Source organism: Antrostomus carolinensis, unplaced genomic scaffold (genome assembly GCF_000700745.2).
Source record: "Antrostomus carolinensis isolate BGI_N321 unplaced genomic scaffold, ASM70074v2 Scaffold54941, whole genome shotgun sequence".
NCBI lineage: Eukaryota > Metazoa > Chordata > Aves > Caprimulgiformes > Caprimulgidae > Antrostomus > Antrostomus carolinensis.
The window spans coordinates 2,323-19,687 of record NW_010297305.1 but is presented as its reverse complement, the minus strand read 5'-3'; the positions used below and the strand labels follow the sequence as shown (position 1 = coordinate 19,687).

Here is a 17,365-nt window from a genome sequence, read left to right as displayed (position 1 = left end):
TCCGCCTGTGGCGAGAGCTCGGCGGCGCGCTTTGCCTTGGAGCGCGGTGCCGCCCGCTGAAAGTGCTGCCCGAAGAAGCTCCTTTAGAAGCGTTCCTCTTGGGGAAACGGAAAAATGTTTCTCTGGCAGCTGGTCAGGGGTCACGGTGTCACCTGAGGACATCGCTCTGAGCCACCTCGGGACTAGCAAGTCTCCTAAAATAAGGATGAAAGTATGCACACTTAATGCAAAGAGGTGATAGCAGAAACCTGCAAATAAACAAGCTGTGTGACGTGCAGCCTCTGAAAATACCGTTTCAATTAGCGCAAACAGTTTATTTTAAATCTTGACAGCAGCGTGGATCTACCCTGAGATGGAAGCTCTCGAGGGCAGGCTTCTTGATCTCGTGCCTGTCTGCAGAGACTGTAGCAATGCGGTGCTGTTGCATTAAATGAGCATCATAATTTGCTGTGTCTCTGTCCAACGGAAGAAAATGGTGGCATATTTCTGAGGAAACAGTGAAAATACAGAAAATATGTGAAGTGATAGTTGTTTTGAAGTGAAAATTCGCAACCTTCCAGTGAGGTAAACCAGTGAAGTTAGTAGGATAAGGGCAGTGTGTGCCAAGAGATCTCCATTATATTTCCTCTGTAGCTTGGGAACCTCAAAGTGCCCTTCAGTAAGGGCTACTTGGTGAAAAAAAACCTTCAATAACAACATTTCCAGTTTCAGATACAACCACTGTGTTCTAGTATCTTAGCAGCTTCAGCAAGTGCTTCTGGTCTGGCATTTGGTAGCTTTAAACCTCTTGGGGCAAGTATGCTGCAAGTCAATTTGGCGATACCCAGGGTTGTAGAGAAGAGACTTTTAGCAAACTCTGAAACTGATGTGCAAAGTATGTGCAAGCACGTGCAGAAAAATGTAGTCACCTTAATGCTGTGTGCCAGTTCATTATTGGCTCTTGACATTGGATCATACAATCATAGAATAACTTAGCTTGGAAGGGACCTCTGGAAGTCATCTAGTTCAACTGCCTGCTTAAAGCATTGCATCATCAAAGTTAGAACAGGTTGCTCGAGGACTTGTCTGGGTAAGCTTTCTCTTGAAGGCATTACAATGGAGTTGAAAGTTGGATCTGAAATTTAGCCAAATCTGGGGCCAAGTGCCCCAAACTTTGGAAGGTTATATAGTTTTAAGCAATCTGAAGGAAGCATACTCTTGGTTAATTGGAAGTTGTGTTGCCTTTCCATTTCTGGTGTCGTAATTCTGGTTCTCCAATTGTGCAGCAGTCTTCCATGCGTAGAATATGGAGATTTTTGGAAGATAAAAGGCAAGCAGAAAAGTATATCACCCCGCAGCACACAGATTTTCTCTTAGTAGAAACAAAACTGAAATATTTTTAAAGTAACATTTCTCTGTACGTTAACAGAATCAAACAGGCTGATAAACCACTTTAAATTGTAAAGGTCCTTAGTATTTTATCTGCACAATGACTTATTTGTTTGAAGGCTAGGGTACTGAGTCCTGTATTCATGAAGGATGCAATCAGCTTTATTTCTGTGTCCTTAACAGCATGAAGTTATTCCTGTGCAAAAGCCAGCTCTTGTGCCTCATTTCTCCACTAAATAAATTAAATTTATTCACTTAGTAAGTCAAGTTTGATAGAATGAAGATAGCTGATGATAGCCTTTATCTGTCTTAATCCATTCTGTGGTGTCACAGTGTCTCTTAGCCTGTGAAGTCAGTCTTTGAAGTAATCCCAGCATCATTATTTGAACTGCTCAATGTCTACAGGTCTCTGCCAAAACATACTTCATAGAAGAGTCTTAAAGAAAGTTGAAGAGTAAAGGAGAAAAAGATAGTAAGACAGATGGAAATACCTGTGCCATTGTACCTTCATGATGTGTCTTTTAAATGTCATTTGCGTTTTTCCAAAGTACTCAGGTTAAAAATGTACTGACACCTTTTAAGGAGAAAAAAATATAGAAACTAAATAGTTATATTACTTGTGGAATTGAACTTTTCACCTGCTAATGCAAATAATTAATTTCAGCTGACACTGATGGCCCCACTGAAGCTGTAGGTAAAAGCGCAACCTTAGCAGATTCAGTTCTCAGTGTCCTAAGAACTCTGGAGAAAGTAAGACTGGTGGGTAAAATCAGATGAACCAATGTGCAGCAGCTTGGCTCTTCAGTTCGTGCGGAGTGTAGTCATAGTGCTTTTTACAAGACTTGGCAAAATTTCCACCATCCTATTTCATTTTTTTTTTCTCCAGGCAGTAGCTAGTCCACCTACACTGGGGAATGTCAAACTGCATTAGGCTGTCACTCGGTCCAGTATAAATAGCATTACTTCAACAACAGGATTGCATGTGTATCTCTATAAATGTGCCCCTTTATACTCATAGCATGTTAAATATCCCGTTGCCATTTGAAGTTAAATTTCCAGACACTTTTCTTATACATAGTCTTTTAAGTGTGGTGATAAGATTATGTATGCAAAGATCATATTACTATAGTTGTCCTCAGAGCCACCTTTTCTGTCAAAGTCATAATCTATATCAAAAGTATATATCGTACTTCTGTTGACTTAACTGCAAGATGAATCTCCCACTAAAAAAAAAAAAGGATCACTTTAAAAAGGAAGATATGGGATGAAAAAAATAATATTTGCCTTTCTTATTACAGTTATGTAGGATGAACAAAGAAACTTTAGAGGCAGCTTCTCCCTTTGTTGCCCACAGAAAAAATGAACCTTTATTAATGTTTTGTATCAGCTGCCTTATGATCTTTTATTGATCTCACTGTGGCATCTATAGAATCTCTATTCGTGTTCCTGACTTCTAGGCTGCAGGGCTGCAAATTCCTATTAGTTTTTTATGCCAATTAAGATTTTGTCTAACCCTTGCTTTTTTACACACCCCTGTGTCACCCCAGTTTGCCTACAAGAATAAGGGATGTTATGATAGAGCATCTCCCTAAAGCATCAGGACTTCCCGTAGGCCTCTTGGATTCAAGTCCTCATAACCTTTGAGTGCATGTCTACGTTCACATTGTTGTATGTATTCAGAAATGCTTTTCTGTGAAGTTGATTGTGAAACACAATAGTAGCTTCTTGTGCATCTGTTCTTAAGTTACACTTTGTTCATGTTTTATGGCAGCTTTCCATGGGATTCTACAGTATCCTTTACAGTTCTTTACAGCTTTTGAGAGATTGATATGTAGGGCCCTTTAATTTTCAGATGTCTGAACCAGGCTGGTATTACTTAATACTCCACACATTTAATTCCACTCTCTGATTTCAGGATCTGTCCGGACCTGCAGCAAAAAATTCTGCAAAAAGAGGCACCTTCAGAATGGAAATGAATATTGAGAAAGCTTACAGTACCTTTAACATCAGCAATGGAACAGATCTAGCTATTGGCTTTACCTCTTCCACAGTAGCTGTCCTTCTATTCGGGACAAACTTTGTGCCTGTTAAGAAGTTTGATACTGGTGATGGTAAACTTATTTGTCTTTTTTTTATTTTGGTTTTGGGTTTTTTGCTAGTGGGACTAATATTTTATCAGCAAATATGAGTGTTTGTATAGCTAGAGTTATAAATATAATCTCAGCCTTGATCCATGGAGCACATTTTAATTTTCTTTGGTATTGTTAGGGTATAAAATAATAATATATTGGTTTGGGATGTGGCACATCTTTAGAAAAGCCATCTTACGTGTTGTTGTGCACTTTAATAGTGATGATGTGCATTTCATGAGCATTTCATACTGGAAAGTGAAATGTCTTGTCCTCTACCTTTGTGGGGATTCTCAAGTATATACAGTAGTATTTTTCCTGTAAAAGTTGTTGGACTTTGGAGTATTGTCTTTCAGTTGTGGATCTAACATAAAAACAATCAAAATTTGACATTTTCACACTTTATCACTGGTGACTCGTAAGAGGAAACAATCACTTCTCTTTCCTACTTGTAATTTTATCACTTTATTGTGCTAGTTTCATGTTGCATTTGCACATTTATATGAAGCATAGTCAGTTACCAGATCCCTAGATGAATAAGTCTGCCAGTGTGTTAGTGCAATAATAGTGTCTGTATTACAGGCTGGATATAACCTGTCTGTCTTTGTGCCAAATGTGGACCTAACAAGACAAGGCTAGGCTTCAAAGGGAAAGTTGTAGCTCAGCTGGCATGAAGTTAACTGGTCTACCTGCTTGACCCTTAGAGAATCTACAACTGCAGAAGAGATCTGTCCAAACCTTTTGTCATCCTCAATGTCCTGGATTGTTGGAAAAGCCTAAGCCCTGAGTTTTGTCCTGTGCAGTCATCTGTGTCAGCTGCTACTAGGGTGGTTGGAGAAGTTCACAGAAACTGAATATCCTCCTTGTTGGAAGCCCATCAGAATTTTCATGTGTTTGAGAATCAGAGCTTGTGTAAACTTTACCCAGCAAAGTGTCTTTTGCAGCTGTGTATAGAGAGTACATGGTAAGGAAAAGGTTGACAGAGTTGTAACAGCCCACCCTAAAATACATCTTTTAAATACATTGTAACATGATTCCCTGAAATTCACAAAGGAGGTGGACACCTTTCAATATTTTATATAAAAGATAGTATGTCAAGAGATTCACACGTGCAGTCCAAGGTCTCTGTTGTGTGCATTTGATTTTTCCATAGGCATGTTTTTCCAATGGATTCTTTGTGCCTCCATATGGATAGTTTCTTTGGTGGTCAATTTAATCCAGAATTGCCCCCGGTTTTGGCCTCTGGCTATGGTTGGAGGTTTCGTGTGGGCTACAGGTAAGAATAAAGATATTCTGTTTCTTGAAACACAAAGTAATCCTAACTTTATAAAAAACAATGACAAAAACATTTCCTTATATAGTTTAGTAGTTATTTGGTAGTTGTTTGTCTTTTTTTAGTCTTTGTGTTGATGAAGCTTTACCCTTATAGCAAATATTATTTTATTATGCTTATTTGATAAGCAGCAAATTCACACCAAAAATAACTCTAAAAATGGTATGAGAAAAAGTCTATGTTTAATATATTTATTTTTAAAAAACACTGTTCCCTCCCAAGTTGTAGTTGCCTGAATTTCTTTGCTTTCTGAACAGTCACAGAATCTAAAGCAAAAATATGCAAGGTCATCGTCTAGTTTTTAACTGATTTTAATTTTGTTTTTTTGTATTTCAGGAAATGTTACAGTTGTCCCTATTGTTAAAACCATTGGCTTGGCTCTTGGTCTTTTGATATGGGCTTCTTTTAATTTGCTGACAGGTTGGGCAAGTTCAAGGTGAGTATGTTTAACTCTTTAAGTCATACAGAATTAACATAGACAATTCTTCATTAATAACTGCAGTGCAAACACTGTCACCAATAAAGAGGATTTCTCATATATAAGATCTTTTTTCCTTCTCAGTGGAAAGTACTGTGGTTAATTATTTTATCTTTTTGTTTTTCCTCTGTCTCAGTGGAAGGAAAAATGCCCAGTGAAGTTCATTAACTTAATTGAGTGAATAAATAACGTATTTGTTAACGTAGAACTAGTACAGTTTGTATTGCTTATATATTCTTCTGCAGCATGGGCTGGTAAAATAATTTAAATTAACTTCAATTTTTGAATACCCAGATTAAAAAATAAATAAATAAATAAGGTTAAAGATTTATTTTTTTTTCTAATGTAGATGTAGCTTTTTGCAAGCCAGCTGAAGCACTAATCCAATATGGCAAATATAAACTTAAACAGAATTACTTGCATGAGTAAAGATTTCCAAGACTGGGTTATAATTTAACTATTTATATGCAGTCAGTGCAACTCAGTGAAACTGGCTAAATATTCCAGGTTTGGTTGGTTTGGAATTGACCCAGAAGAGGTGTCAAGACCAATCTTAAATTATATTGGAGCTGGACTTTCACTATTAAGGTAAAAATTTATTCTTATAATAAATTTCTGTAATTTAAAGTATATATTTAATAACCATAGGGACAGTTTAACTGAGGGCAAATGTACTGAACAATTTTTTGCTAATTGATTTACTGCAGAATTCATGAACTATCCATACTTAGCTGGTTGCTGTTGTATTTCAGAATAGAAACAGAGGTGGTATCCAGTGTGGTGGTGAAATGGTTATTCATAAGCATAGGCATATATTTTTGTTCTGGTAGGCATGTTCAAGGCAAAGCACTGATGCACTGGTTGTCTCCCTAGCCAGGTTATTCAGATGGTTCACTTTCTCCAAATTTTGTAAGAGAGTTAAAACTAACTAGAAAAATCTTGGTGAGAAAAACTCTGTGAGATTTTCAATCTGATGTCACTCAGCCAGGGGTACAAACTGTTCCTCTTAACTGCAGAATATGCCACAGGACCCCTTTTGAGATCCGTCAGGGTCCATGAAAAGCTAGGGGCTTTGCATCATCTCTTGTCCTTAATAGCTCCCTGTATTGTAACTCTTAAGCCACACTTGCAGCAACTCCCAAACAGTGGTTTCTTTTGGGATCTTCAAGACTTCTGCTCTTTTTCTTTTTTTTTTCTTCTTTTTTTAAATTATTATTTGTATGAGTGCACATTTTGGTCCAAACACAGAGGAAGGAGAGTCTTTGTCATGTAGGAGTGTTCTTGCTTTCCAACTAGGTGGCCAGGAAGGTCTTCTTAGGAACATAATGGTGGCCCTAAATCTCAGTGCAGTAGGCTTGCCATTAAGCATGCTAAGCAGCAGATGCACATAATGCCTTTAGGAAAGAAGGGTGTTATGAAAATGAAGATGATGGAGCCATTCTTGATTGCTAGGAGAGAGCTCCTGCCTAAGATTAATGAAATTTGCTTCCACTCTTCTTCTTTCCTAAGAGTCTTCAGCTTCTTACTTATAACTGCTACATGGAGCATGTGATTTTGTGAGATACTCACAAAATAGTAGCAGTACTGCTATTCCTGCCTGATTAATTCATTCAGTTTACCACCTGCTTCCTGCCTGTTTCTGAGATATCATGGAGAAGTGATCAACAGGGAAAAAAGTTCGTAACCAAACATGTTTTCCTGGCAAGCTGCATAAAGCCTGAGTATGTTGCTTTGCAGAGCTCAGAAACATGTATTTCATTTTAGCCTGTATATGGTTGTCTAATCCCTCTGGAGGAAGCTGACATCTCTTTATATCTATCCTTATTCCTTCAGTAGGAGATGAGTTACTCTTCAAATGGAGACATTCTGTTCACAGTTATAGAAGGAATTCCTAAATCATTAAAATATGTTTCATAAAAAACAGAACCTGCCACTTCTGATGACATGTATTTACCTGATTTCCTGGAGCTGGGGGGTACAAGTAGTAATGTTACCCTTTCTTCTTCATTTTATTCACTTAGTGCACTGGAGCACCACTGAGCAGCACCCCTTCTCCTTCCACATAGGCATGAGGCCCTGGAAGAGCAGTATTCTCTCACTCATGTATGATAGAAGACTGATAACCTAACTTTTTTTCTTGAGCACAGAGCCAACTTTGTGTGGGTTTAAGCTATTCCGTATAGAATTTTCATGCAGATGTTCCACTGTATGTGTGGTTTAGTACAAAAGAGCACTGTTAACTAAAGCAACTATTGTTAACATGTGGTTGTAACTACACACTGTAAAAAGGAGACACTTCAATCCCATTACACAGAAGAGAGATCTGTAAAGTGATACAAAGACTAATTCATTTACTTACTTTCACTTAAGTTGCTTGTTAAGACTCTTAAAAGCAATTGCATTTTTAAAATATACTGAAGTGACTCTAGGGCAATAATGAAAATAAAATAATATGCCTTCAAATACAGCTTTTCTCTCTGGACACTAAATGTTATGTCCTTATGAGCTGACATGGTATTTATTGGTGTATTTTTCTCTTCTGAGTGCTGTCATATTTCTTTTTATAAAAACGGAAGTCCAGAGTTCTTCGGCGTCGTTAGAAAGCACGCCTTTACTGAGAGAAAGTGTAAGTACTCTACAGTTGTTATTTTACAGCAGTGAAAGTATGTATCCATTCAAAACAAAAAAATTTGCTTAATGTTATCCAGATTTGCTAGGATTTGTGGTGGACTATGTAAAACTACATAAATATGCATTGATTGTCTTTAATTTGTCAATCTTGTATATCCAGTCAAATGGGAGCAACAGAAAAGGTTTCCCCAAGCGTTCTTTCTGTATTGTCGGCTTTAAGTGGCTCTAGAAGTCCTTTTTCATTATGGCACAGGTTGTATAAAAGGCAGAGTGTTTTTCTTTGCTATCTGAGAAGAGGAAGCAATTTTGATTAAAATTAACTATAAAATTAGGAAGGTGCTTAGACGAAAGGCAACAGGGTGTATAACTCTTATCCACCAGATTTTTGCCACATTACAGAGCCAGGAGACTGTCAAGAGTCACAGAAGACAATCTGGTTGTAGGATTAGAATAAAGGGATGTTGCAATTTCTTTATGGTGCAAACAGGGGTGTTCCCTGTTTGCAAATAGTCCTCATATTCTGATAGTAACACCAGACTTATCAACAGAAGGCAAAAACACATCATAAATAAAATCTATGGATTAAATAATTCATCAAATTTAAGTAAGGCTGAGTTTTGAAAGTTGGATCTACCTGTGAATGCAGATCTAAAAAAATGGTAGTGAGTGCTCTATTAGGTAGTAAGTCCCAAATCCATATCCAAACTTGTACATGTAAACTTTGAGGTAGCTAGATCCAATTATTATTGTGTTATTTAAAAAAATACATGTATCTTCTTTCTTTGGAGTATTTCTGTAAATTCCTGTTGTTTCTCCTTCCATTTTAATTTAATTTTCTTAGACCAAAACTGTTCAGTTTAATACAACGTTGTTTTGTTGGTTGGTTTTTTTTTAAAAAAAAAGCTAATTGAAAACTCTTGGTTTTTTGCAGTCTATTAATGTTTCTGAAGATACTTCTGATGACTCATGGGTGAACAGACTTTCTCCAGCAAATAAAAGACTCATGTAAGTTATCAACAGTTCTTTCACCGCTGCAGACCAAGAAGCCAGAGAAAGTAGTTGAACACAGAGTAAGAGCAGAATTTATCCTGTGGTTTTCCTAGCGCCGTCCTGTACTAATAACAGTTTTTAATGTACTAGTATGGTGTACATATCTATATATGAATAGCTGCTTAACTTACTTCTTTCGCACTGTTGAGTATGCTTTACCTTATCAAGTAAGTGTTAGTTACTACTACAAAAGAACAACATTTACAAAGTAAATGCCAATAGCAACTGAGTAATTACAGAGAGTTGGGTTTTTTTTGTCACCTGGTTGATTAGCACTCCAGCATAGAAGGAGCCTATGCTAATATCATGCTTCCAGGTGTGATTTCCAAGTGAATACATCTGGAAGAGTCACAGCAGTGTGGTAAGGAGACAGCAGAAGTGCTCTCAGGTGGAAGCAGCAGCTAGTGAGGGGCCAACGTAGGGAGTGGAGACAGCCAAAACCACAGTGATCTGGAGGTGGGGAAGCAGGGGACTGAAACAGTAATAAACCTCAGAATAGTTGCAAAGAATATATAGACAGCAGTGATGAAGCTGAGGGTGAGAGCATTTTAATTATACTTTTGTTGGTTTTCTCCTAGGTCTGCTTTTAGGAAATCCTAGTTAGTTGATTTCTTTTGTCATTAATCTAAACTGCAGTGTCTTAGGGCAGGAGTTGTGCGTGTGTTACTTGGTCATGAAGTATAGGAAAATTAAGTTACTGCATTGAACTTTTTCTACACTAGAAAAAAAAATGTGCTAAAATGTATTATTTTTGTAGGGTAGCTAGGAATTTTCATATGATATACGATCTTTAACTGCAGTATTTGACTTATCTTAAGTGTATTGTCTATTTCTCTAATTAACACTGGGCTATTTTTTCTGATTTTTGCTCTTTTTAAAGAGGATGTAGCCTGGCTGTGGTAGCTGGAATACTCTACGGTTCCAGTTTTGTACCAGTACTTTACATCAAAGACCATGGAAGAAGAAATGAAACTATATATACAGGAGCAAGCCAATTTGGTAGAGGCTAATAGATTATTTCTACTTTATTTCATAGTGTGGTGTCCTGCTTTTGTAAAGGCATAGAGTGAAATTCTTGATACACCTGGAAATATACCATGACATCTTATCAGTTCTGCATTATGTTATGTATTGTCATAACCATAGTACTAGCACTCCTTTTTTCCTAGAGGTGAATTACACCATTAAAAGAACAGCAAGAAACGGCCCTGGGGGTACCATACTTAACTCATAATATTTAATGCCTTCTGTAACATAGCTAGTGCTCTTAAAATACAAAGCTCATATGCCTGGAACATGAGGTAAACAAGGGCACAAGCTGGACCAATTACCAGTTTAGTACACCAGTAATGGAAGAAGAGACGGTTGTTCATAAGTGATGAGCAGAAGAGATACATAACAATATAAGTAATTAAAACCTTGTAGTTTTTGAAATGAAAACCTTTTAACATAAGCCTAATTGCCAATTTCAAACATCTCCCCAGAAATATTTTCCTTAAGATTTAGTGTATAGTCTGTCAGGTAATACCAGCAGCAGCTGAAGAGCAGTGTATTGCTGTGACTGCATAATATTGCCTTTAAGAAATTCTTTTTTATGTCACATACAATTTCTCTCAAATATTGCAACTTATATATTCCCCAGCTAGACAAAACAGATGTTACCATTACTATAGTTGCCTTTCCTATGGAGGATTTACAGCTCCAAGGAGACAGAGATCACCTTGCTACATGCTTCTGCTTTATACCCTCTTTAACACATACCAAGTCCATAAAGGATTTATTACTGTTAATGATTTTAGTGATGACACTTCTGATACATGCTTCAAGATAAAAAAAGGACAAAACTACCATGTTTAGCTTACCTGGTACAAGTAATTGTCTTGCCCTTCAATGTACAGAAAAGGAACAAGGCTGTATACAGGAATACAAATAGAGATGATCAGGAGGGGATGTAATTATGTAAAATCCCCACCTCAGTTTTGTATCTTCACTTGAGGATTTTTTTCAGTTTTTAATAAATTAATTCAGTAGTTTGACTAATAAAGTTTTGAAAATAACAACTCAACAGAAATGCATAAAAGCTTGTGATAAGTGCTAGGGTCAATGCAGCAGTTCATTCATGTTTAATTTATGTGTGATTGACCAAATCCATCCACAGTCAGACTGGCAGCTGTGTTCATCACAATCACAGCTGAAGTTGAGTTGTTAGCGGTAGCACCTTACATGTGTTGTCTGTGTGAATGCTATCAGTGAAATAAATTTAATTAAAATAACTGATATTTTAGACTAATATAATTTTGTAATTTCTCTTTCAGATTTAGATTATGTTTTTGCACACTTCAGTGGAATATTTCTTACAAGTACAGTCTACTTTTTGATCTACTGTGCAGTCAGGAAAAATAAACCTAATGTTTATCCCCAAGCCATATTGCCAGGTATGACTGTTTTTTAAATTAGCAATTAATTTCAGTTACTCTTTTGTCTGTTTTGTAGTGATTAGTTCAAGCTGTGAGTTGTAGTTTGCCTTTCAAGTCTCTTCATTTCATTTTTTGTCTGTTTTGAAAGACCAGTCCTATTAGGTTAATAAATTAAGGTTAGGAAACAATGATATGTTTTGTTCTAATCTGAAATGAGAAAAAAATGGCATTGCATATGGTGAATTTTCAGAAACTGACTCTGCCAGAGTGGAGAGCACATTGCTCATAAAATTGTGAACTTCAGTTAATTTGCTACTGTAGTTGGAGTAGCTGATTTTACCCCTTGAGCATTGGTTTAGACTATCAGAGCCAGATTGTTACATACATACAGTGTCTGTATTATGCTGTAAATATAAATGTTCCACAAATTGTTGTCTATACTTTGCCGTACGTGTTTTTGATTGAGATTTATTTTTCTAGGGTTTGTTTCTGGTGTGCTTTGGGCAATAGCCAATTGCTGCTGGTTTATAGCCAATCACTATCTCAGTGCTGTGGTCAGCTTTCCAATAATTACTGCAGTAAGTATATAAAAAAATAAAATCTACTACTAGAATTAAAAGTGAAAGGGGTTTTTTTTCCCCTATTTGTGGAATTAAGTTGAAACTACGATGTATCTAGAGCATTTTAATGAAGAGTATACGTTGCTGCTTCTTGTGCTTGTCTGTGCTAGCCTTTGATTTCTTAGGAGCATACATGGCACTGACAAGCACCATCTTGGTCAATGCCAAGCATAAAAAAACAGAAGAATTGGAAGTGTGAGTCTTTTAGGTTATGTAAAAGCGAAAGCTCTGTAACCAGAACTATAAAATATGAAACAGTAAACTGAAGTGATTAAAAGAAGAAACATTTTATGATTTCAACCCAGCAAATACATTTTGTTCTGGATGTTTTCATTTGTGATTTTTATCCTCTAGCAGTCCTTTTGCTTAATTAAATCAGGTATTTTTTCTTTTTTCAGTTCTTGAACACGTAGAACAGATTATGTATTGCTGAAAATAATAGTCTTATGCAAATGAGGGAAAAATAGGTTTGCCCATTTTGTCTGTTTCATTCGTATTTATGATACTGTACCTTTAAAGCACTGTTAATTTCCAGAAGCTGCATAAATTCCATCACTCAAAATAAACTTTGCCTTTAGTCCCTTGCCAGTCTGCTAGATGGTGCTGCAAAGGTGGGTAACTTTTGGCAAATGAGAGTTCATAAATATCAAAAACAAAGTTTTGCTGAACAGCTGTATTTTGGAAGCAAACAAATGAAACAACATTAATAGGGATTAAGCCTTGCCTCGAGATGCAGTAAATCAGAATAAACTGTGCAGTACGCAATGAAAGAAAAGACTTGGGACCATTCTAATTAGAAATTGAAGGATTAATGGAAAGCAGCTTTAGTAACTTAGTTATCAGTATGCCTAAAGGGCAAGGGTATAAAATAATGAATTACAAATTTAAGGACAGCACTGATGAGAAACTGCCTGTATGGACCACAGATTCAGAACTGCTGCTTTCCTTCATCCTGTGGAGAATTTCAGACAGCTATTCATCACATCCCTTTAACAATTTGTTTCATTTTAAAATGCATTCCTCTCGCAGTGTAAATTATCTAGAAAGTGAAATAACAACTCAGCTAATATTCAAATAATAGTTGGCAATTTCACTAGGAAACAGCACTCACAAATACATTCAGCATGAGACACTGTTTCCTGATGACCTAAATCTGTGTCCTATCAGCTGTATTGAAGATGGAGATAGGAAGATCACTGTCCCAACATCTGTCAAGTGTTTCTGAGAACAGCTCTAACAGGAAGCATTAACAGAGGCAGTTTTCACTTCATATTCAGATAATATTTTCTTATCAGTCATGAAAATTCAGATCATTCCTCCCACAGGGGAAAAACTTTATTACCAGGAGTGCCTGGAAATTATCGTTGTGTGCTGTTAGCTAAGGAATCTGTACAACAACATCACAGACAATCAGTAGTTTTCCTGACCTGTCTTTCTGGCTGGATTTGTGCTTTGTCCAGATGCCTGCCATACAGGAAATGTATTTATGTTCTAGTCTCTTGATATCATATTGAGTGATAAAATCAAATTTTGTCCAACTAGTTAAGTCATGTTAATAAAGGAAATGTTATGAATATCCATGGTAGCTGCCAATAAACCTGAATAGTTCTCTGAAATGTGGTAACACTGTGGACTGTAGTTTGGACTAAAGTGAGGCATATTATTTGGAGCTTACTAAAACAACATATAACAGCTAGTACAGACTCCATAGTGTAATTTAGAAAGAAATTGGGCTTTCTCTGAAAAAAACCAGTCTCTTGCCTCTTTAGCCTTTCTTGAAGATTTTATTGTCTTACTTTGTAAAGATTTCAGTGATTATGCTTTTGCTTTGAGTGCTGTAATTATATGGAATGGGAAAGCCTAAATTTCTTATCCAGATAAAATTCAACCACCCTGAGAACAATAATAGGAAGGCAGTACATTTTAATGAAATGCTGTAATGTACAAATTAATCTTATTCTTTAGGGTCCTGGCCTTGTTGCTGCAATGTGGGGAGTCCTTGTATTTAAAGAAATCAAGGTAATCTTGTTAGGTCTCTTACCTAGTCTCTCTTGCTTGTCTGTAGCTCTAGGAAGCGCATGACTTGATATACAGCTGTATCTCTTAAATTTTTCCTCCTTTCAAGTATTGCATTATGAAGCTGAATTTAGTATTGCTGAGGCAATACTAAATTTCCCAAGAAAAGTGAAGATCTGTGAAAAATTTTTACAGGCATTAAGATTTGAATTCCATAACTGTGTGAGCAGCAGAGGGAGTAAATGAAGACTGTAGCAGCGCCAGGAGGCAGGATACCAAGCCCAGCCTGAAAACATTCTTTGAGCCAGTTTTTTCAGTGTGGGCAGGGGAATGAGCAGTTGTCTTAATAATCACATAGACAAGTAGATTAGACTTTTAGGGTCAGGTTCACCAAAGGACCAAAAAATGAGACAGAGGTTAGCTGGCCTTGTTAATTACAGTATAATGTACAGGTCCTAAACTGATATGGCAGTGACTGCCTAGAACAGGCTAATTTACTCTACTGGATTTTAGCATATATGGCAGAAGTTGTTCTAGTGGAATTTGAAACACTGAATGCTGGCAGTGCAATCCTCAGATTCCCTTGGCTAATCTGTCCAGGATCCCTAGGTACCTAATTTGCCATTCGACATTATTTTTCCTAATATTTTTTGTGACTGTGTAAAATGTGTTGGGCATCCTTGGATCAGGAGCTAGACGTTCTCTCCCTCCCACTGCAGATTAATGTTGCACCACACTAGAAGACCATCATGTTCATTATCCAAATCTTTGTGACTCAGCAGATCTTTCATCCTTTTCATACATTTTAAAATACTCTCTGCATAACTGCTTACTGCTTTAAAATAATCTGTATATAAACAAAGGTCTTTAAAAGTACTTATAAAAATTGCTGTATTAATTTTGTGAATATGTGTATAGCATCATGGATTACTTGTATTAAACTGTTTTGAACAGCAAATATGTCACAAACATTGTATGAAATAAAAGGGTATAAAATTTTCCATTTAATGTAATGGATTTATTACTTTTCTCATAAAATGATACCCTAGTTTTTTATTTTACTTCTTTTTCTTTTTTGTGAAGTGGTACCTATTATGACAACATGGTGTTTTTCTTTTTCTCTCCCTTTGGCTCTCCAGGGACTGAAAAACTACGTGTTACTCTCAGTAGCGTTTTGCATAATTTTGGCTGGATCACTCTCCACAGCTTTCTCTAAAGTTTGAAAGGATCTTCTGGACCAGTAGATGGTGCTACTGCTTAATATAATCCGAAAGACAATATTGGTATATAGCAACACACAGTAATTTTCAAAATGTATGTTTACCCTAACTTACTCCAGGCAAGTGAAAAAGAAAACTTTTCCTAAATGCTCCCATTTGGCATGAAAGAGAATCTGAAATGTTTGTTTCTGCATTCCTGTAACAGTAAAAATATCAAAGGATTTTATTAAAGCTAAGTGATTTTATAGTTAGTATTTTTTTTTTTTTTGTTCAGATGATAAACTTCATGTTTTCATAAATGTTCTGTCTTACTTGAATATAAAATATGTCTTGGAATATTCTTTATGGAACAGATACTCATGAAGCTGTGAAGCATTTTTTTTAGAAGAATTATTCTTTAAAGTCATCAGTTTACATAAAAATGTCATCTTCCAATCACTTCATAGGTTTGAAGGAAATACAGAAAAAAAGGTTCTGTAAATCAAATGACTTGTTTACTGCTAAACTGATGGTTAATTGCAAGAACATTATGTAGAAATCGGGACCGGGATACAAATAGTTGGGGAAGTTTGGGGTTTTTTATTTCGGCTAAATGGAATTTTGCAAGTAAACATTACATTTCTGTGCTGCAATGTAAGCTAAGTATGTGCTTCAAAGTTTGTTTCCAAATAACTTTGGACATTTTCTGAATACTTATTTTTCTATTTCTGCCATATTAAAATCTTAAAAAATATGTATGGCAATATTTGAAGCACCAATATCACATGGAAGCATCATGCTAAAACTACCCAATCATTGTTCTACCCAAAGCAAGGTCACCTGCTTGTAAATCACTTCTGACAGTTATTGTCTAACTTGCTTATTTAAAAAAATAATAAAAGAAGGAGATTTCACATTTTTATGCAGACCAACCAGCTTCTAACTACCTGTCCTGCTAGAAAGCCCTAATATCTGAAGGAAATTCCCTATGAGGAATGTTGTGTCCACTGTTCCAAGACCACCACTAATACGGAGAAGTTTTTGCTTTCTTACTTACGGCACCTAACCTTTATATATGCAAAGCATGTTGGCTGAATCTCCCTGTAGTCTTTGGTATATTAGGCAACCCCAGCTCCTGCAGTCTTCCCTTCTTTATAATGTGCTCATTGTTTTTCTTGCTCTTTCATGAGCTCTCACTAAGTGGACTAGATCTGTCTAGAGAAACTAGACGTGACAGTCAGACTACAACTCTTACCAAAACTGAGAAGAGCAGCAGTAAGATTGGGGTTTTTTTCATCCACTTTGCATGCTCTGTTTGTGGTTACACATCATACTATGACACTTTTTGCCATCACAGCTTGATATTGTTAACATGTTCAGATTACAGTCATAATTTCTCCTTTTTCTTCCGCCCTTCTTTGTCTACTATTTATCAGATTTGATCTTAGAGCTGTTACTTAGACCGCTTTTTCCCATCCCGTATTGTTTATTCCTACCCAAGTGTCAGAACTTGTTGCCTGGCAGGTTTATTTCTGCATTAAGGCATTTCTCTAATTTTGCTCTATTTGTTAACCCTGTCCTCCAACAAGTTGGCAGCATTTTTCAGGCAGATGTCATCTGCAAATTTAATAACCATGCTCTTTAATTATTGTAGATAATTTACGAACATGCTGCATGAGACTGGCCTTTACTTACTTTTTGAAATCCAATGTAGCAGTTCTTTTCACTCTGACGGGGAACAGTTGATTACTCCTTTGAGCACAATTTCCCTCTGTCTTGCAGTGGTTTTATTTAGACTACATTCTCCCAGCTTTTATGTAATATCTGATACAGTTGTTCAACTCAAGATGCATGATGTGTACCACCCTAATACCCCATACCAGAAAGAGAACAGTTCATTTTTCTTTCCAATATCCAGATCAGAGGCAATTTCTTCTTGACAGATCCTTGAATGTTACTTACCTAGCCGTTACTCTGTTGACTCAGACAAGGAGGAGTAATTTGTTCACATGTTTTTGAAATAACTTTAATTAAATTGGGTATTTATCATTTCCCTGAATCTGTTTCCCTTCTTCTTAAAGATCACAAGAACTTCTATATTCCTGGAATATATCCCATGCCAGA

At 36.4% G+C, this 17,365-nt stretch overlaps 1 protein-coding gene across 1 annotated transcript; it reads left to right on the top strand.

Annotated features, from left to right (window-relative positions):
* The first annotated feature begins 3,313 nt into the window (after positions 1-3,313).
* Positions 3,314-15,457, top strand: TMEM144 (transmembrane protein 144). Its single transcript, XM_010162049.2, has 11 exons — positions 3,314-3,479; positions 4,651-4,773; positions 5,167-5,266; positions 5,816-5,896; positions 7,853-7,934; positions 8,871-8,944; positions 9,870-9,988; positions 11,305-11,424; positions 11,887-11,984; positions 13,992-14,045; positions 15,182-15,457. Exons 1-11 carry the CDS (start codon positions 3,335-3,337, stop codon positions 15,263-15,265), a joined length of 1,080 nt encoding a protein of 359 aa, XP_010160351.2. The 5' UTR covers positions 3,314-3,334; the 3' UTR covers positions 15,266-15,457.
* The last annotated feature ends 1,908 nt before the right edge of the window (positions 15,458-17,365 follow it).